Below are 13,262 nucleotides of genomic sequence, written 5' to 3'. Positions count from 1 at the left end.
GTGATCAGTTTGTGAGGCTAAAAACATTGGAGTAGACATGTAATAGAGGAACTCTGTATTTTTTTAAAATTGTTACAATGTGGGAGAATCATGAAGACCTTGAAATCCTATTTTTTACGTTGGAGCCAGATTCTGACACATTCACTCACATTGGGCTAGATAGTAACTTTACAGTCTATCTTGGGTAAGAGATAGTATGCAGCTGTGCCACTGCAGAAGCAGACCACGGGACAAACTGTGACAGAGGGTATGTCTACACTGGAGCTGGAGGTGTAATTTCCAGCTCAGATAGATGTATGTGCGCTAGCTTTGATTGTACTAGTGTGCTAAAAGAACAAGGGGTGTGGGTAGCAGTATGGGCTAGCCTTCCGAGTAAATATCCGGTGTCCCAGCTGGGTTTGTACATGGGGAGTAAAAGCCCACCACTCATGTTGCCACTTCTATTTTTAGCATGGCAGCTCAACCAAAGCTAGTGTGTGTATGTCTACCCAAGCTGGAAATTAACCACCAGTTCCAGTGTTAGATGTACCCTGAGAGAGTCACAACTCTTCTCAGACTCCCCCTTGCTTTGGTGTGAGTTTCTTCTCCCCTTTTCATGGAGCAACTTATTCCAGCAAGAAAAGCCACCCTTCTAGTCCCTGCCCCTCTCCACACCTTCTCTGCCCTTACAGGAGGGAGTGCTGACAAGTAGTCTCTTCTTTCTTCACCCTGCGGTAGAGCAACAGTCTTAGCTGGGCCAACTGATGAACAGAGGTGGTGAAACAATTTTTATAGATGGGATGCTGAGAACCATTGAACCAAACTGTAAACCCTGTATATGATGGAAACCACTTCAAGCCAGAGGGTGCAGCAGCACCCCCAGCACCCCTACTTCCAGCACCTATACCGGTGGAGTGAATGGGACTTTCGTACTTCCCTGCACAGCCGTATCTAGCCTATTGGATAATACCTTACTCTGTGAATAGTCACACTGAAATCCTTGGGATTACTTGCAGAGTAAGGTGTCAATAAGGAGACAGAATGGTCAAATTGTACAGAGTGTGATTCCTAACTATTGCTAAATTTTTCAGGACTCATTTCATGCAAGAGTTTTCTGTATACACCATATGTCATTCCTGTCATGACTGGTAGGGAATGGAAATACATTATCACACCTTTTCCCCAGTGCTAATATCCAGCTGCTCCAATGTCAGTTTAAGGGTTGCTACAGCGTTTATGAGGGCTGCTGGTACAAATGCTACTTTAAACTGTGGAAAAGGGGAATAAAACCTGGTATTGCTATATTAGTTTCTAGCCTCTCAGTGCACACTTTAAGCTTTCTGACAGAGATATTCAGGCTGAATTAATATTTTCTATTCCACTTTTAATTCCCACTGTACTCATTTTTTGCTTTAGTTAATATTTTTTCTTAATCTGTTGAAAGCGTAATCAGTAGACAGGCATACAGGGTGATATCCTGGCTTTGTTGAAGTCAAGGTCAAAAATTCCATTGACTTCAGTGGGGCCAGAATTTCACCACAGAGTTTTGACATGCTTCAGTAACATATGTGCAGATTTAATTTATGCACTGCATTAAAATAGTTTGTGTTGGATAACTATGTCTTTGGTGTAAAGCTGTGTTTAAAGTAATAGTTGTGTGTCTTTGTTTTTACTTTTGGTCTTTTAGTTTCCAGCGTGTTGTCTTTTTTGGTTTTGTTTTATTGCTTTTTCTTTAATTTTGCTTACCAGAGCCAAAGCCTTAGTAGAAGAACAACGCCTTTTGTTCCTAGGGTTCAGGTAAAGGCCTCGTCTGCCTGATAGAAACTAAAGTTGTGTTCTTTTCTTTTGTTTATTTTGGAAAATGCATAGTAGGAAAACGTTACGTTTTGGTCTGTTTTCCATTGTTTTAATGTGTTGTTTCAAACCATATTAATGAGTTTCATACCATCTTGTGAGCAGCTTGTAAAATTTTGCATGGGTTAAATATTAAATTAAAATTTAAAGAGACAATTAGCTTTAGTTTTGCTACTTTTGTAATATATATTTAAACTCACACAGGTTTCAGCAGTGATAATGGCTATGTGTTCTGCATACATACATACATACATATGTATATTGTACAAGTAGTAAATAATCTTGTGCTGTGGATGTTTGATCTCATTATACCAAGGTTGATGTCTCTTTAAATCATTCATTATCATTACTTAACACATCCTTTTTTGCATTTTCCAATTAATAGTAGTTCCTTCAGTGGAAGATTGGCAAATAAATTTGTACCTTGTCTAAAGAAATAAATTTTGTGTATATTATACTCAGTGATTGCATTTTGAAAAGTAGGTTGATTTAATCAAAACCTGATTTAATTAAAAATAATTTCTGTCTACCTCTGATCATTGAGTTTATTGAGTTTTACAGTCCTATTTGGGTACAAGTTGTTTGCCTTTTTTCATTAGGAAACCCTTAAGGTACTGTAGATTAACTCAAATGTAGGTTGTACTAATATGTTACAATGCTTCGGTTGTTTGGTGCATGTTTTTCATTTTTTTATATGTAGAATATTACCTGATTTTGTTACAAAATATTTTTATGGAAAAGTTCATATTTTGTTTGAGAATTGTATAATTTTTACATATATTGTTCAATCACTGCCCAGGAAAGGTGAAAATGAAAGGTTCCAAATGATGAGAGTGAGATTTTTAATTTTCATAGTGAAATGGAAAAGTGATCATAGTATTAACTTGAAGGGAAATGTTACACAAGATAGGTTAAACAGCAGAAAATGGTTTGGCTGGGATTAAGGTTTAATAAGCAAAGCATACTGACTAATTTTTTCCCAACAATTTATGATTTCCCTAGAATGGTATATATAAATGCCTGATTATAAGTTCAAAATAAAAATGTGAGAAAAATTTGGAGCAAAAGGTTAAAAGCTTTGTAATATTGTTTAAAATGATTATTCTTATTATGTGCTACTGATATGTACTGGGTATCTAGTAAGAATTTCAGTGCAGATCCTTTAATATGTGAATGATATTGGTGGTTTATGAAGGTGGTAATCAAAATGGAAAACAAAAGTTGTAAACAAATTCAAACACAAATTGTTAAAAGCCCAGGAAGGCCAAGTACTGGCCACTACCTTATGTATAATTTAAATGATTCATTTATGTTTCTCTTCTGCTTAGATATTTTCAAAAGAAACTATGAATTAGCAATTTCATCTGACAAGCAAGTGTTCAATTGAAAAGCAAAAATAATCCTAAATTCCATGATTTTATGAAGTATTATAATTTAGAAGCACATGTGGTAGCCCATCATTTTAAATTACATTAAATATGACAAAATCCTGATATAAATCCCATTTAAAATAATTTATTTAATTGAAGAATGAAAGGTATCTTCATTTGATCAAATGATCGTGTTACTCATTATTAAGAGAGTAAAAATAACAATAATTCTGTATACAGCATACACAGCAAATTACATGAGAGTGTAAGGAATAAGCATCTCCAACACTGATTATTTATTACAGTTCTACTACTTAAGGGCTCTATTCAGATGAAATTTTATTTTTGCACATTGTCCATGGAGCCTTTACAGACCTCTCTGCGTATCCTTCTACAGAGTATAATTTTGGTCAAAGAGTCAAATGTTGCTTGGCATGGTTCTCAGGAAGCTTATACTCATGGCTTTGACAACATCATCCTAACTAACATGAGAGAAAAAATCATGCCTCCCAATATGCCCATATTCAGTAGGAAGGTAAATGGATTAATCTGGATTAGTGTACAGATCTCAGGGATGTTCCAACATCACTGTCAATACCTATTCATTTAATCATTCTGAAAGATTGGGTTTGCCCCTGATTCCACTGTCAGCTTCCCCACTGTTTCCCCCACACCCTCCCACCTCTCACCACAACCACACTCTCTCTCTATCCCCTGAGTCCCTGGGTATATTTTTAACCTTCACTACTACAATAAAAAGAAAAGGAGTAGTTTGGCACCTTAGAGACTAACAAATTTATTGGAGCATAAGCTTTCGTGAGCTACAGCTCACTCACGAAAGCTTATGCTCCAATAAATTTGTTAGTCTCTAAGGTGCCACAAGTACTCCTTTTCTTTTGGCAGATACAGACTAACACAGCTGCTTCTCTAAAACCTGCTACTTCAGTGTATTCCACACATGGCTATGTATGTATGCACACCATGCACCTGAGTCTGGACATTTGTGGTAAGCAGTTTCCATTGGTCTGCACATGCACAGTTATTTTCCAAAATAACAGTATAAAGGGCAGTATGGATAGACACCTCTCCAGTTCCTTCTTATCACTGCATGGCCTGAGTTGGAACCCTCCATGTCTACTTCGATTTTCCTTTACTGTGAACCTATGAATACAATCTGTAAATAGTTTTTGACAGTTTAGTATTTTCTTGTGTTTAGCACACTAGCATAGTTAGTTTTGTTCTTCCTGCTCCAGGGAGCTTCTCTCTTCAAAGAGGGACTTTGCCAAGAGTTCAGGGGTTCAAGAACTGTGTCTCCTGCTTCTGTTCCTTCTCTATCAATGATAATCTCCTGCACTGCCTCTTATTGCCTTGTGGAGGCTCATATCACCTCCAGTTTTCAGTATCTGCAGTGCCTTCCCTCCCCGAACTCATGAGGGACCAGAGCTTGGTATGCAGAAGCACTCATGGAGCAGCCCAAGAGACCCCATTCAGATTCCGACTGGGAAGACCTGCCTGTACAACTGTAATGGGGATGATCATGCCTAGTGGTCAGAGCCATGGCCGTTGAGCCTAGTGGTCAGAGCCAGGGTCAGAACTGGGATTATGAATCCAGAGTGAGGCTGGAGTGAGAGCAGGGCTGGAGCAGGACTAGGAACAGGGCTGGAGCAAGAGCAAGGCTGGAACAACTCAGGCTTAGGGAGTCTGTTAGGGTTAAAGATGTGTACGATATCGGATACGTGAAGGGCACATGGGTATTGAAAAATGCAAAAGGAGGGCTAGAAATGTTCTATACTGGCCACAAGTTAATACAGATAGAGTAAAATCCATTAAAGCTTGTGAAACATGTCAACAATACAGAGATAACCAAATAAAATGGCCTATGATGGTAAATGAAGAAATTTTGTCATCCTGGTCCAAAGTAGGCATGGGTCTGTTTACTTATGCTGGCAAGAATTATATATTGGTTCTGGATTATTATTCTCATTTTCCAGAAATAACAGGATTTGAGAACACTAGTGCAAAACATGTTACTGTGAGTATCAAATCTATCTTTGCCAGACATGGCATACCAGAAGTTGTCATGTCAGCCAATGGACCAATTTGATGATTATAAATTCTCATGTTTTGCAAGAAAATCTGAGTTTAAGCACATTACATCTAGTCCAAGATGCCCACAGTCTAATGGGCTTATGGAAAATGTTGTTAAGAGAATAAAAAGACTACTAAAGACAGCAGAGGAGTCTTATACAGACCCTTATTTGGCATTACTAAATTATAGGGCAACTCCTTTGAAACATCGATTTTCACCAGCAGAGCTTTTATTGATCTCTCCCATCAATTCTTACTGCTGCCCATGGGATCATATAGAGGCATCCGGATCCAGGCGAGAATCACACTGACCCTCCTCTCCCTTCCTTCTGACCCTCTCCTTCTGCCCCTTCATGTCAGAATCTGTAGAGGAGGAGTTTGAGCCAGATCCAATGTTTCCAATGGGTATGCCACCCTCCTCACTGTTGAGGCAGTTGTTCCATCATCTCCCTCTCCACCCAATGACCATGAGCAGCACCAGGAGTTGTTGCGGAGGGTGGCTACTGAAGTTCAGATTCCTCTTGAAGATGTCCAGGACACACATTAGAGATTACGAAATACCCTCCAGCTTTCTAGCTCTTCAAGGGCGGCCTTTCCAGTTAAACAAGCCATTTTGGAACCTGACATTTCGCTGTGGAACACCCCAGCCTCTTGTACCCCAAACCAGAAGAAAGCTGAGAAACAAAAGTTCATGCCAGCTGAAGGGGCAGCATTTTTATTCACTCATCCAGTGCCCAACTTCATAGTGGTGTGAGTGGCTACAGAAAGGTCCAGAAGCAGTTCTCCAAGCATCCCCCTACTGATAAAGGTGCTAAATGCTTCAGCCTATTGCGTAGGAAAGTATTCATTGTCTAGTCTCCAATTTACAGTTGCTAAATATCAGGCATTGCTAGCAAAATACAATTTCCTGAATTATGCCAAATTTGCAGACTTTAAAGACAGATTTCCCTAGGTAGACTGGGCCCAGTTTCAAGCCCTTATTGATGAAGGCAGGCTGGTGGTGAAGAAATCATGTCAAATGATAGTAGACACAGATGATACAGCCTCTAGACCCATCACCACTGCTCTAGTCATGAGGTATGAGTCATGGTTGCAATCTTCAGTGTTTCCCAGGGAGGTCCAGAATTCCATTGAGGAACTTTTGATAAGTCTAACCCCTTTAGTGAGAAGACCAACGAGTCTTTACACACTCAAAAAGACTCTACAACCATCCTCTTCTCTCTGGGAATTTACACCCTGGCCCTGAAGAGACACCATCACAAGCAACACTATAGACTCAGACCTCCTCCTCAGGCATCAATGCCCATATGAACCCCCATGTAAGAAAGAAAGGGCACAAAGACCCAGATGTATGCTTTCTTCTACTTGCACAACCACCTCCAACTCCACCCACTATCCAAGCAGTTCTTTTGATGGTATGCTCAGGGACTGTGTACCACCACGGATGGCATGCCTTATTGCAGCCTGAACCTTTGGTGGCTTTTTTATCCACTCTGCCCTCAGCTGGGCAACAATAACTACAGACAAGTGGGTTCTAGATGACATCCACCAAGGCTATGTAATTGAGTTTATCTGACCTCTTCACCACAAACCCCTTACTGCCTCCTTTTCAGGGATCACTCTCATGAGCAGATTCTACGTTAAGAGGAAAATTCTCTTCTCCAGAAAGTGGCCCCCTCGATATGATGTCCCCTCGATATGAGGGGAAGGAGTTCTACTCCCCATATTTCTTGGTCCCCAAGAAATCTGGTGGATGGAGACCGATTCTTGGCCTACAGCAAATTAATGTTTTCATCCAAAAATTAAAATTCTGCATGATCACAATGGCATCAATAATCCTCTTTCTGGAAGACGGCACTTGGTTTGGGGCCTTTCATATAGACATTGACTATTCCCACAGAAGGTTCCTTAGATTCCTCATTAGGGAGGACCGCTTATAATTCAGAGTTCTTCCATTTGGGCTAGCTGCAGCACCCAGAGTCTTCACAAAAGTCCTTTCAGCAGTGGCAGCTTGGATGAGACAAAACAGTTTCACCATCTTTCCATAGCTCAGAGACTGGCTCCTGATGGGCAGATCCAGCAGGGAAGTCCAGTCGGCAATAGGATTCCTACTCCATCTTTTCTCTTCCTTAGGAGTCTGGGTCAACCATCAAAAGTCTACTTTAACCCCTACAAGGTTGATAGACTTCATAGGAGGAACACTGAACTTGACTACAGGAAGAGCCTATCTTCCCATCAAGAGATTATATGTTATGAGTGATCTAATAAAATAGGTCACCCTCAAACTGTTGACCTCAGTCAGGGCTTGCCTTTCCCTTCCTCAGCTTCGGGGCCTTATGCACCCACATTATACCATTTGCTGAGTTCTATCTAAGCTGCCTATAAACCTGGCATTAGTCCATCTACTCATCAGAAAAAGACAACATCAATGCCAAAGTAACAATTCCACCAAGGTTTTGGCTTCTCTTTCCTGGTGGGCAAAGTTGGAGAAAGTTTGGGCGGGTATTCTTTTTCTCACACCTATGCCCAAGGTAACTATAATCACAGATGTCTCCCTATGAGATTGTGGAGCTCATATGAACAATCACACCGCACAAAGCACCTGGACCTCTTAAGAGGCCAGGATGCACATCAACTTACTGGAATTAAGGGCAGTCTGTCGGGTCTGCAATGCATTCCTCCCAATCATCTGATCCTGACATAGCCAAGTAATGTCAGAAAATATGACTAATGTGTTCTACATAAACAATAGTTGGGGACGAGATCCCTCCCCCTGTGTGTAAGGACGTTTGACCTCTGGAACTGGTATATCAGACATCACATAACTCTCTCAGCAGTATACTTACCAGGCACTCAGAACTCACTAGCAGACAGTTTCAGCAAACATTTTTCAACAGACCAGGAATAGAAGATTCATGGTTCTGTTCTCAATGAGATCTTCAACCAATGGAAACTCTGTTCTGGGATTGCTTTGCCTCACAAGGGAACAGTAAATTCACCCATACTGCTCCAGAACAACTCTGGGCCAAGGCTTGAAGAGCAATGCCCTTCTGTTACCCTGGACTGACCACCTCAGGTACAGCTTCCCTCCCATCCCACTGATGCTATAGTCCTGCAAAATATCCCTCATGACAGGGCTTGGGTCATGCTCATTGTGCCCAAATAGCAGATGCAGTTCTGGTTCTCAGGCCTCCTGAGGATTTCATCCTGTCTGTATACCAACATCTGACCATTTCTGGATCTGCTGATGCAGCACAATTGTATGATCAAACATTATAATTCAGGGCCACTACAACTCAAGGCCTGATATTTGGATGGAGTGCTCAAGTTACCAATCCGTTCTCAACCAAAGCAGGAAGGATTCTACCAGGAAATATTATTCAGCCAAATGGAAACATTTCTCCTTTTGGTCATGAGAGTCTTCAGAGTCTACTGGGATCCCTGATATCCTAGATTACCTATTTATCCTTAAGACATCGAGTTTGTCTATCAGTTCCATATGGATCCGTCTGGCAACAATCAGTGCTTTTCCTCCTGTCAAGGACCACATTGTCTGCACTCATCGTGCAATCACTAGATTGCTGAATGAACTTAGATCTTTTTCATCGGTGGTGAAGCCAACATCTCAGTAGGCCCTCAACATTGCTCTTTCAGTTCCCACCAAACCTCCATTCAAACCATTAGCCACTTGCTCTATGTCCCATCTCTTGGTGAAAGTTGCCTTCCTAGTCAGCCAGAAGGATGAGTGAGCTGGCAATGCTCATGGCAAATCTGCCATCTTTTTATAAAGAGAAGGTGTCTCTTCGCCTCCACCCAAAAGTCACCCCTAAAGTAGTTTTGTAGTTTCCTGTGAATCAAATCATCCTCGTACTGGTATTTTTTCCAAAACCACATGCTGCTGCTGAGGAAAAAAGGCTTCACTCCCTAGACATCTGATGTGCACTGGCCTTTTATCTACAGAGAACAAAAGCAATTAGAAAGACACCTATACTTCTTATTGCTTTGTGATCCCTTATTGCTAGTGTGGTCCCTATTCTAATACCCAACCTCTGTCACTTCTGCTGTGGATCATAGCCAGATTTGTGATAAGCAAATGAACTGGAGAGGCATCGGTCCACACTGCCCTTTATACTCTCAGTTTGGAGCATGAAGAGAACTGCACATGTACAGTCCAACAGGCACTGCTTACTTAAAATTTCTGGTGTGGTGTGTGCATGCATACACAGGTGTGGTATACACATAGGGCCAACACATTTCGAAGAACCACCAGTTTCAGGTAAGTAACCTTCATTTATGCTCCCAACAATCAGAATTTTTGTTCATTATTATTTTTTCACTGCACAAAAAGGTTCCTGTTTCTCTTGTGCTTGCATCCTCCTTCTTGATCTGTGCTGGTTATACCATTTTTGGAAAAGTACAAGCCTGTATCTTGAACGCTGATGTATTCACATCTTTGTGTTTCAGTTTAACTCCCAGTGAAGTTTTTTAATGCATACCGAGTGCTGTTAGGCAACATTCTCCTGGGAAATTATATAGTCTTAAACATATTTCCCATTCACCATCTTTAATTAGCCTGACAGCCAGAATTGGCTGTGAACTCCTGTTCTTCCTTACCTTGCAGTTTCAATTTATCACACAAATATCAACAAGTTTAATCAAGTATAACAATGTACGCACTGCCAATGTATCAGTGCTGGCAAACAGGATGAACCTGCTAGAGAAAACATTTATGTGTAGGTAGGTACTTTGAATAGCTTTGATTTCCTGGAAGTTGTGCCTTTAAACTAGGATCAATCTAAGGGCTTGTCTACACTACCAGCTGGATCGATGGGCAGCGATCCATCCAGCAGGGGTCGATTTATTGTGTCTAGTATAGATGTGATAAATCAATCACCGATCACTCTAGTGTCAACTCCGGTACTCCACCTCAATGAGAAGCGCAAGGGGAATCGATGGGAGAGTGTCTCCCATCGACACATTGCAGTGAAGACATCACAGTAAGTAGATGTAAGTATGTCGACTTCAGCTAAGTTGCGTAACTTAGATCGATTCTGCCCCCGCCCCCCTGTAGTGTAGACCAGCCCTAATATGTGAGTGATTGGGCATTATCTTAACAGTCATTCATGTAAAAAGAAAAGGAGTATTTGTGGCACCTTAGAGACTAACAAATTTATTAGAGCATAAGCTTTCGTGAGCTACAGCTCACTTCATCGGATGCATTTGGTGGAAAAAACAGAGGAGACATTTATATACACACACACAGAGAACATGAAACAATGGGTTTATCATACACACTGTAAGGAAAGTGATCACTTAAGATAAGCCATCACCAACAGCAGGGGGGGGAAGGAGGAAAACCTTTCATGGTGACAAGCAGGTAGGCTAATTCCAGCAGTTAACAAGAATATCAGAGGAACAGTGGGGGGTGGGGTGGGAGGGAGAAATACCATGGGGAAATAGTTTTACTTTGTGTAATGACTCATCCATTCCCAGTCTCTATTCAAGCCTAAATTAATTGTATCCAGTTTGCAAATTAATTCCAATTCAGCAGTCTCTCGTTGGAGTCTGTTTTTGAAGCTTTTTTGTTGAAGGATAGCCACTCTTAGGTCTGTGATCGAGTGACCAGAGAGATTGAAGTGTTCTCCAACTGGTTTTTGAATGTTATAATTCTTGACGTCTGATTTGTGTCCATTCATTCTTTTACGTAGAGACTGTCCAGTTTGGCCAATGTACATGGCAGAGGGGCATTGCTGGCACATGATGGCATATATCACATTGGTAGATGCGCAGGTGAACGAGCCTCTGATAGTGTGGCTGATGTGATTAGGCCCTATGATGGTATCCCCTGAATAGATATGTGGACAGAGTTGGCAACGGGCTTTGTTGCAAGGATAGGTTCCTGGGTTAGTGGTTCTGTTGTGTGGTGTGTGGTTGCTGGTGAGTATTTGCTTCAGATTGGGGGGCTGTCTGTAAGCAAGGACTGGTCTGTCTCCCAAGATCTTAGAGAGCGATGGCTCGTCCTTCAGGATAGGTTGTAGATCCTTGATGATGCGTTGGAGAGGTTTTAGTTGGGGGCTGAAGGTGATGGCTAGTGGCGTTCTGTTGTTTTCTTTGTTGGGCCTGTCCTGTAGTAGGTGACTTCTGGGTACTCTTCTGGCTCTGTCAATCTGTTTCTTCACTTCAGCAGGTGGGTATTGTAGTTGTAGGAATGCATGATAGAGATCTTGTAGGTGTTTGTCTCTGTCTGAGGGGTTGGAGCAAATGCGGTTATATCGTAGCGCTTGGCTGTAGACAATGGATCGAGTGGTATGATCTGGATGAAAGCTAGAGGCATGTAGGTAGGAATAGCGGTCAGTAGGTTTCCGATATAGGGTGGTGTTTATGTGACCATCGCTTATTAGCACCGTAGTGTCCAGGAAGTGGATCTCTTGTGTGGACTGGTCCAGGCTGAGGTTGATGGTGGGATGGAAATTGTTGAAATCATGGTGGAATTCCTCAAGAGCTTCTTTTCCATGGGTCCAGATGATGAAGATGTCATCAATGTAGCGCAAGTAGAGTAGGGGCATTAGGGGACGAGAGCTGAGGAAGCGTTGTTCTAAGTCAGCCATAAAAATGTTGGCATACTGTGGGGCCATGCGGGTACTCATCGCAGTGCCGCTGATTTGAAGGTATACATTGTCACCAAATGTGAAATAGTTATGGGTCAGGACAAAGTCACAAAGTTCTGCCACCAGGTTAGCCGTGACAGTATCGGGGATACTGTTCCTGACGGCTTGTAGTCCATCTTTGTGTGGAATGTTGGTGTAGAGGACTTCTACATCCATAGTGGCTAGGATGGTGTTTTTAGGAAGATCACCAATGGACTGTAGTTCTAAACTACTATATATATATATATATATATATATATACTATCTAAACTACTATATGCCACAAGGGGCCACAACAATGGTTCCCGTAACCCACCCAGCAATATTGTTAATCTATCCAACTATACTCTTAGCCCAGCGGAAGAATCTGTCCTATCTCGGGGCCTCTCCTTTTGCCCCTCCACCCCCATGAACATGATACAGTTCTGTGGTGACCTAGAATCCTATTTTCGACGTCTCAGACTCAAGGAATATTTCCAACACACCTCTGACCAACATATTAACCCACAGAGACCTTCCTGCCAACACTACAAAAAGAAGGATTCTGGATGGACTCCTCCTGAAGGTCGAAACAGCAGCCTGGATTTCTACATAGACTGCTTCCGCCGACGTGCACGAGCTGAAATTGTGGAAAAGCAGCATCGCTTACCCCATAACCTCAGCCATGCAGAACACAGTGCCATCCACAGCCTCAGGAACAACTCTGACATCATAATCAAAAAGGCTGACAAAGGAGGTGCTGTCGTCATCATGAATAGGTCGGAGTATGAACAAGAGGCTACTAGGCAGCTCTCCAACACCACTTTCTACAAGCCATTACCCTCTGATCCCACTGAGAGTTACCAAAAGAAACTACAGCATTTGCTCAAGAAACTCCCTGAAAAAGCACAAGAACAAATCCGCACAGACACACCCCTGGAGTCCCGACCTGGGGTATTCTATCTGCTATCCAAGATCCATAAACCTGGAAATCCTGGACGCCCCATCATCTCAGGCATTGGCACCCTGACAGCAGGATTGTCTGGCTATGTAGACTCCCTCCTCAGGCCCTTCGTTACCAGCACTCCCAGCTATCTTCGAGACACCACTGATTTCCTGAGGAAACTACTGTCCATTGGTGATCTTCCTAAAAACTGCGCTGCGATGGGTACCCGCATGGCCCCACAGTATGCCAACATTTTTATGGCTGACTTAGAACAACGCTTCCTCAGCTCTCGTCCCCTAATGCCCCTACTCTACTTGCGCTACATTGATGACATCTTCATCATCTGGACCCATGGAAAAGAAGCTCTTGAGGAATTCCACCATGATTTCAACAATTTCC

The 13,262-nt window shown here is 42.0% G+C and overlaps 1 protein-coding gene across 23 annotated transcripts in view; it reads left to right on the top strand.

Annotated features, from left to right (window-relative positions):
• Positions 1-13,262, top strand: part of RIMS2 (regulating synaptic membrane exocytosis 2) — a 786,041-nt gene that overhangs the window by 449,991 nt on the left and 322,788 nt on the right. For 8 of the 23 annotated variants that reach the window (XM_043507439.1, XM_043507441.1, XM_043507440.1 and 5 more), the window contains one exon: positions 1,729-1,776. The exons of the other annotated variants lie outside the window; for them this stretch is intronic. In XM_043507439.1, the coding sequence (XP_043363374.1) occupies positions 1,729-1,776 (48 nt within the window). The remainder of the gene's footprint in view (positions 1-1,728; positions 1,777-13,262) is intronic. 23 annotated transcript variants of the gene reach the window in all.

The sequence above is a fragment of the Dermochelys coriacea genome, chromosome 2 (genome assembly GCF_009764565.3).
Source record: "Dermochelys coriacea isolate rDerCor1 chromosome 2, rDerCor1.pri.v4, whole genome shotgun sequence".
In the NCBI taxonomy this organism is placed as follows: domain Eukaryota; kingdom Metazoa; phylum Chordata; order Testudines; family Dermochelyidae; genus Dermochelys; species Dermochelys coriacea.
Note: the sequence above shows the minus strand (reverse complement) of the source record. Positions and strands in the feature narration are given on the sequence as shown.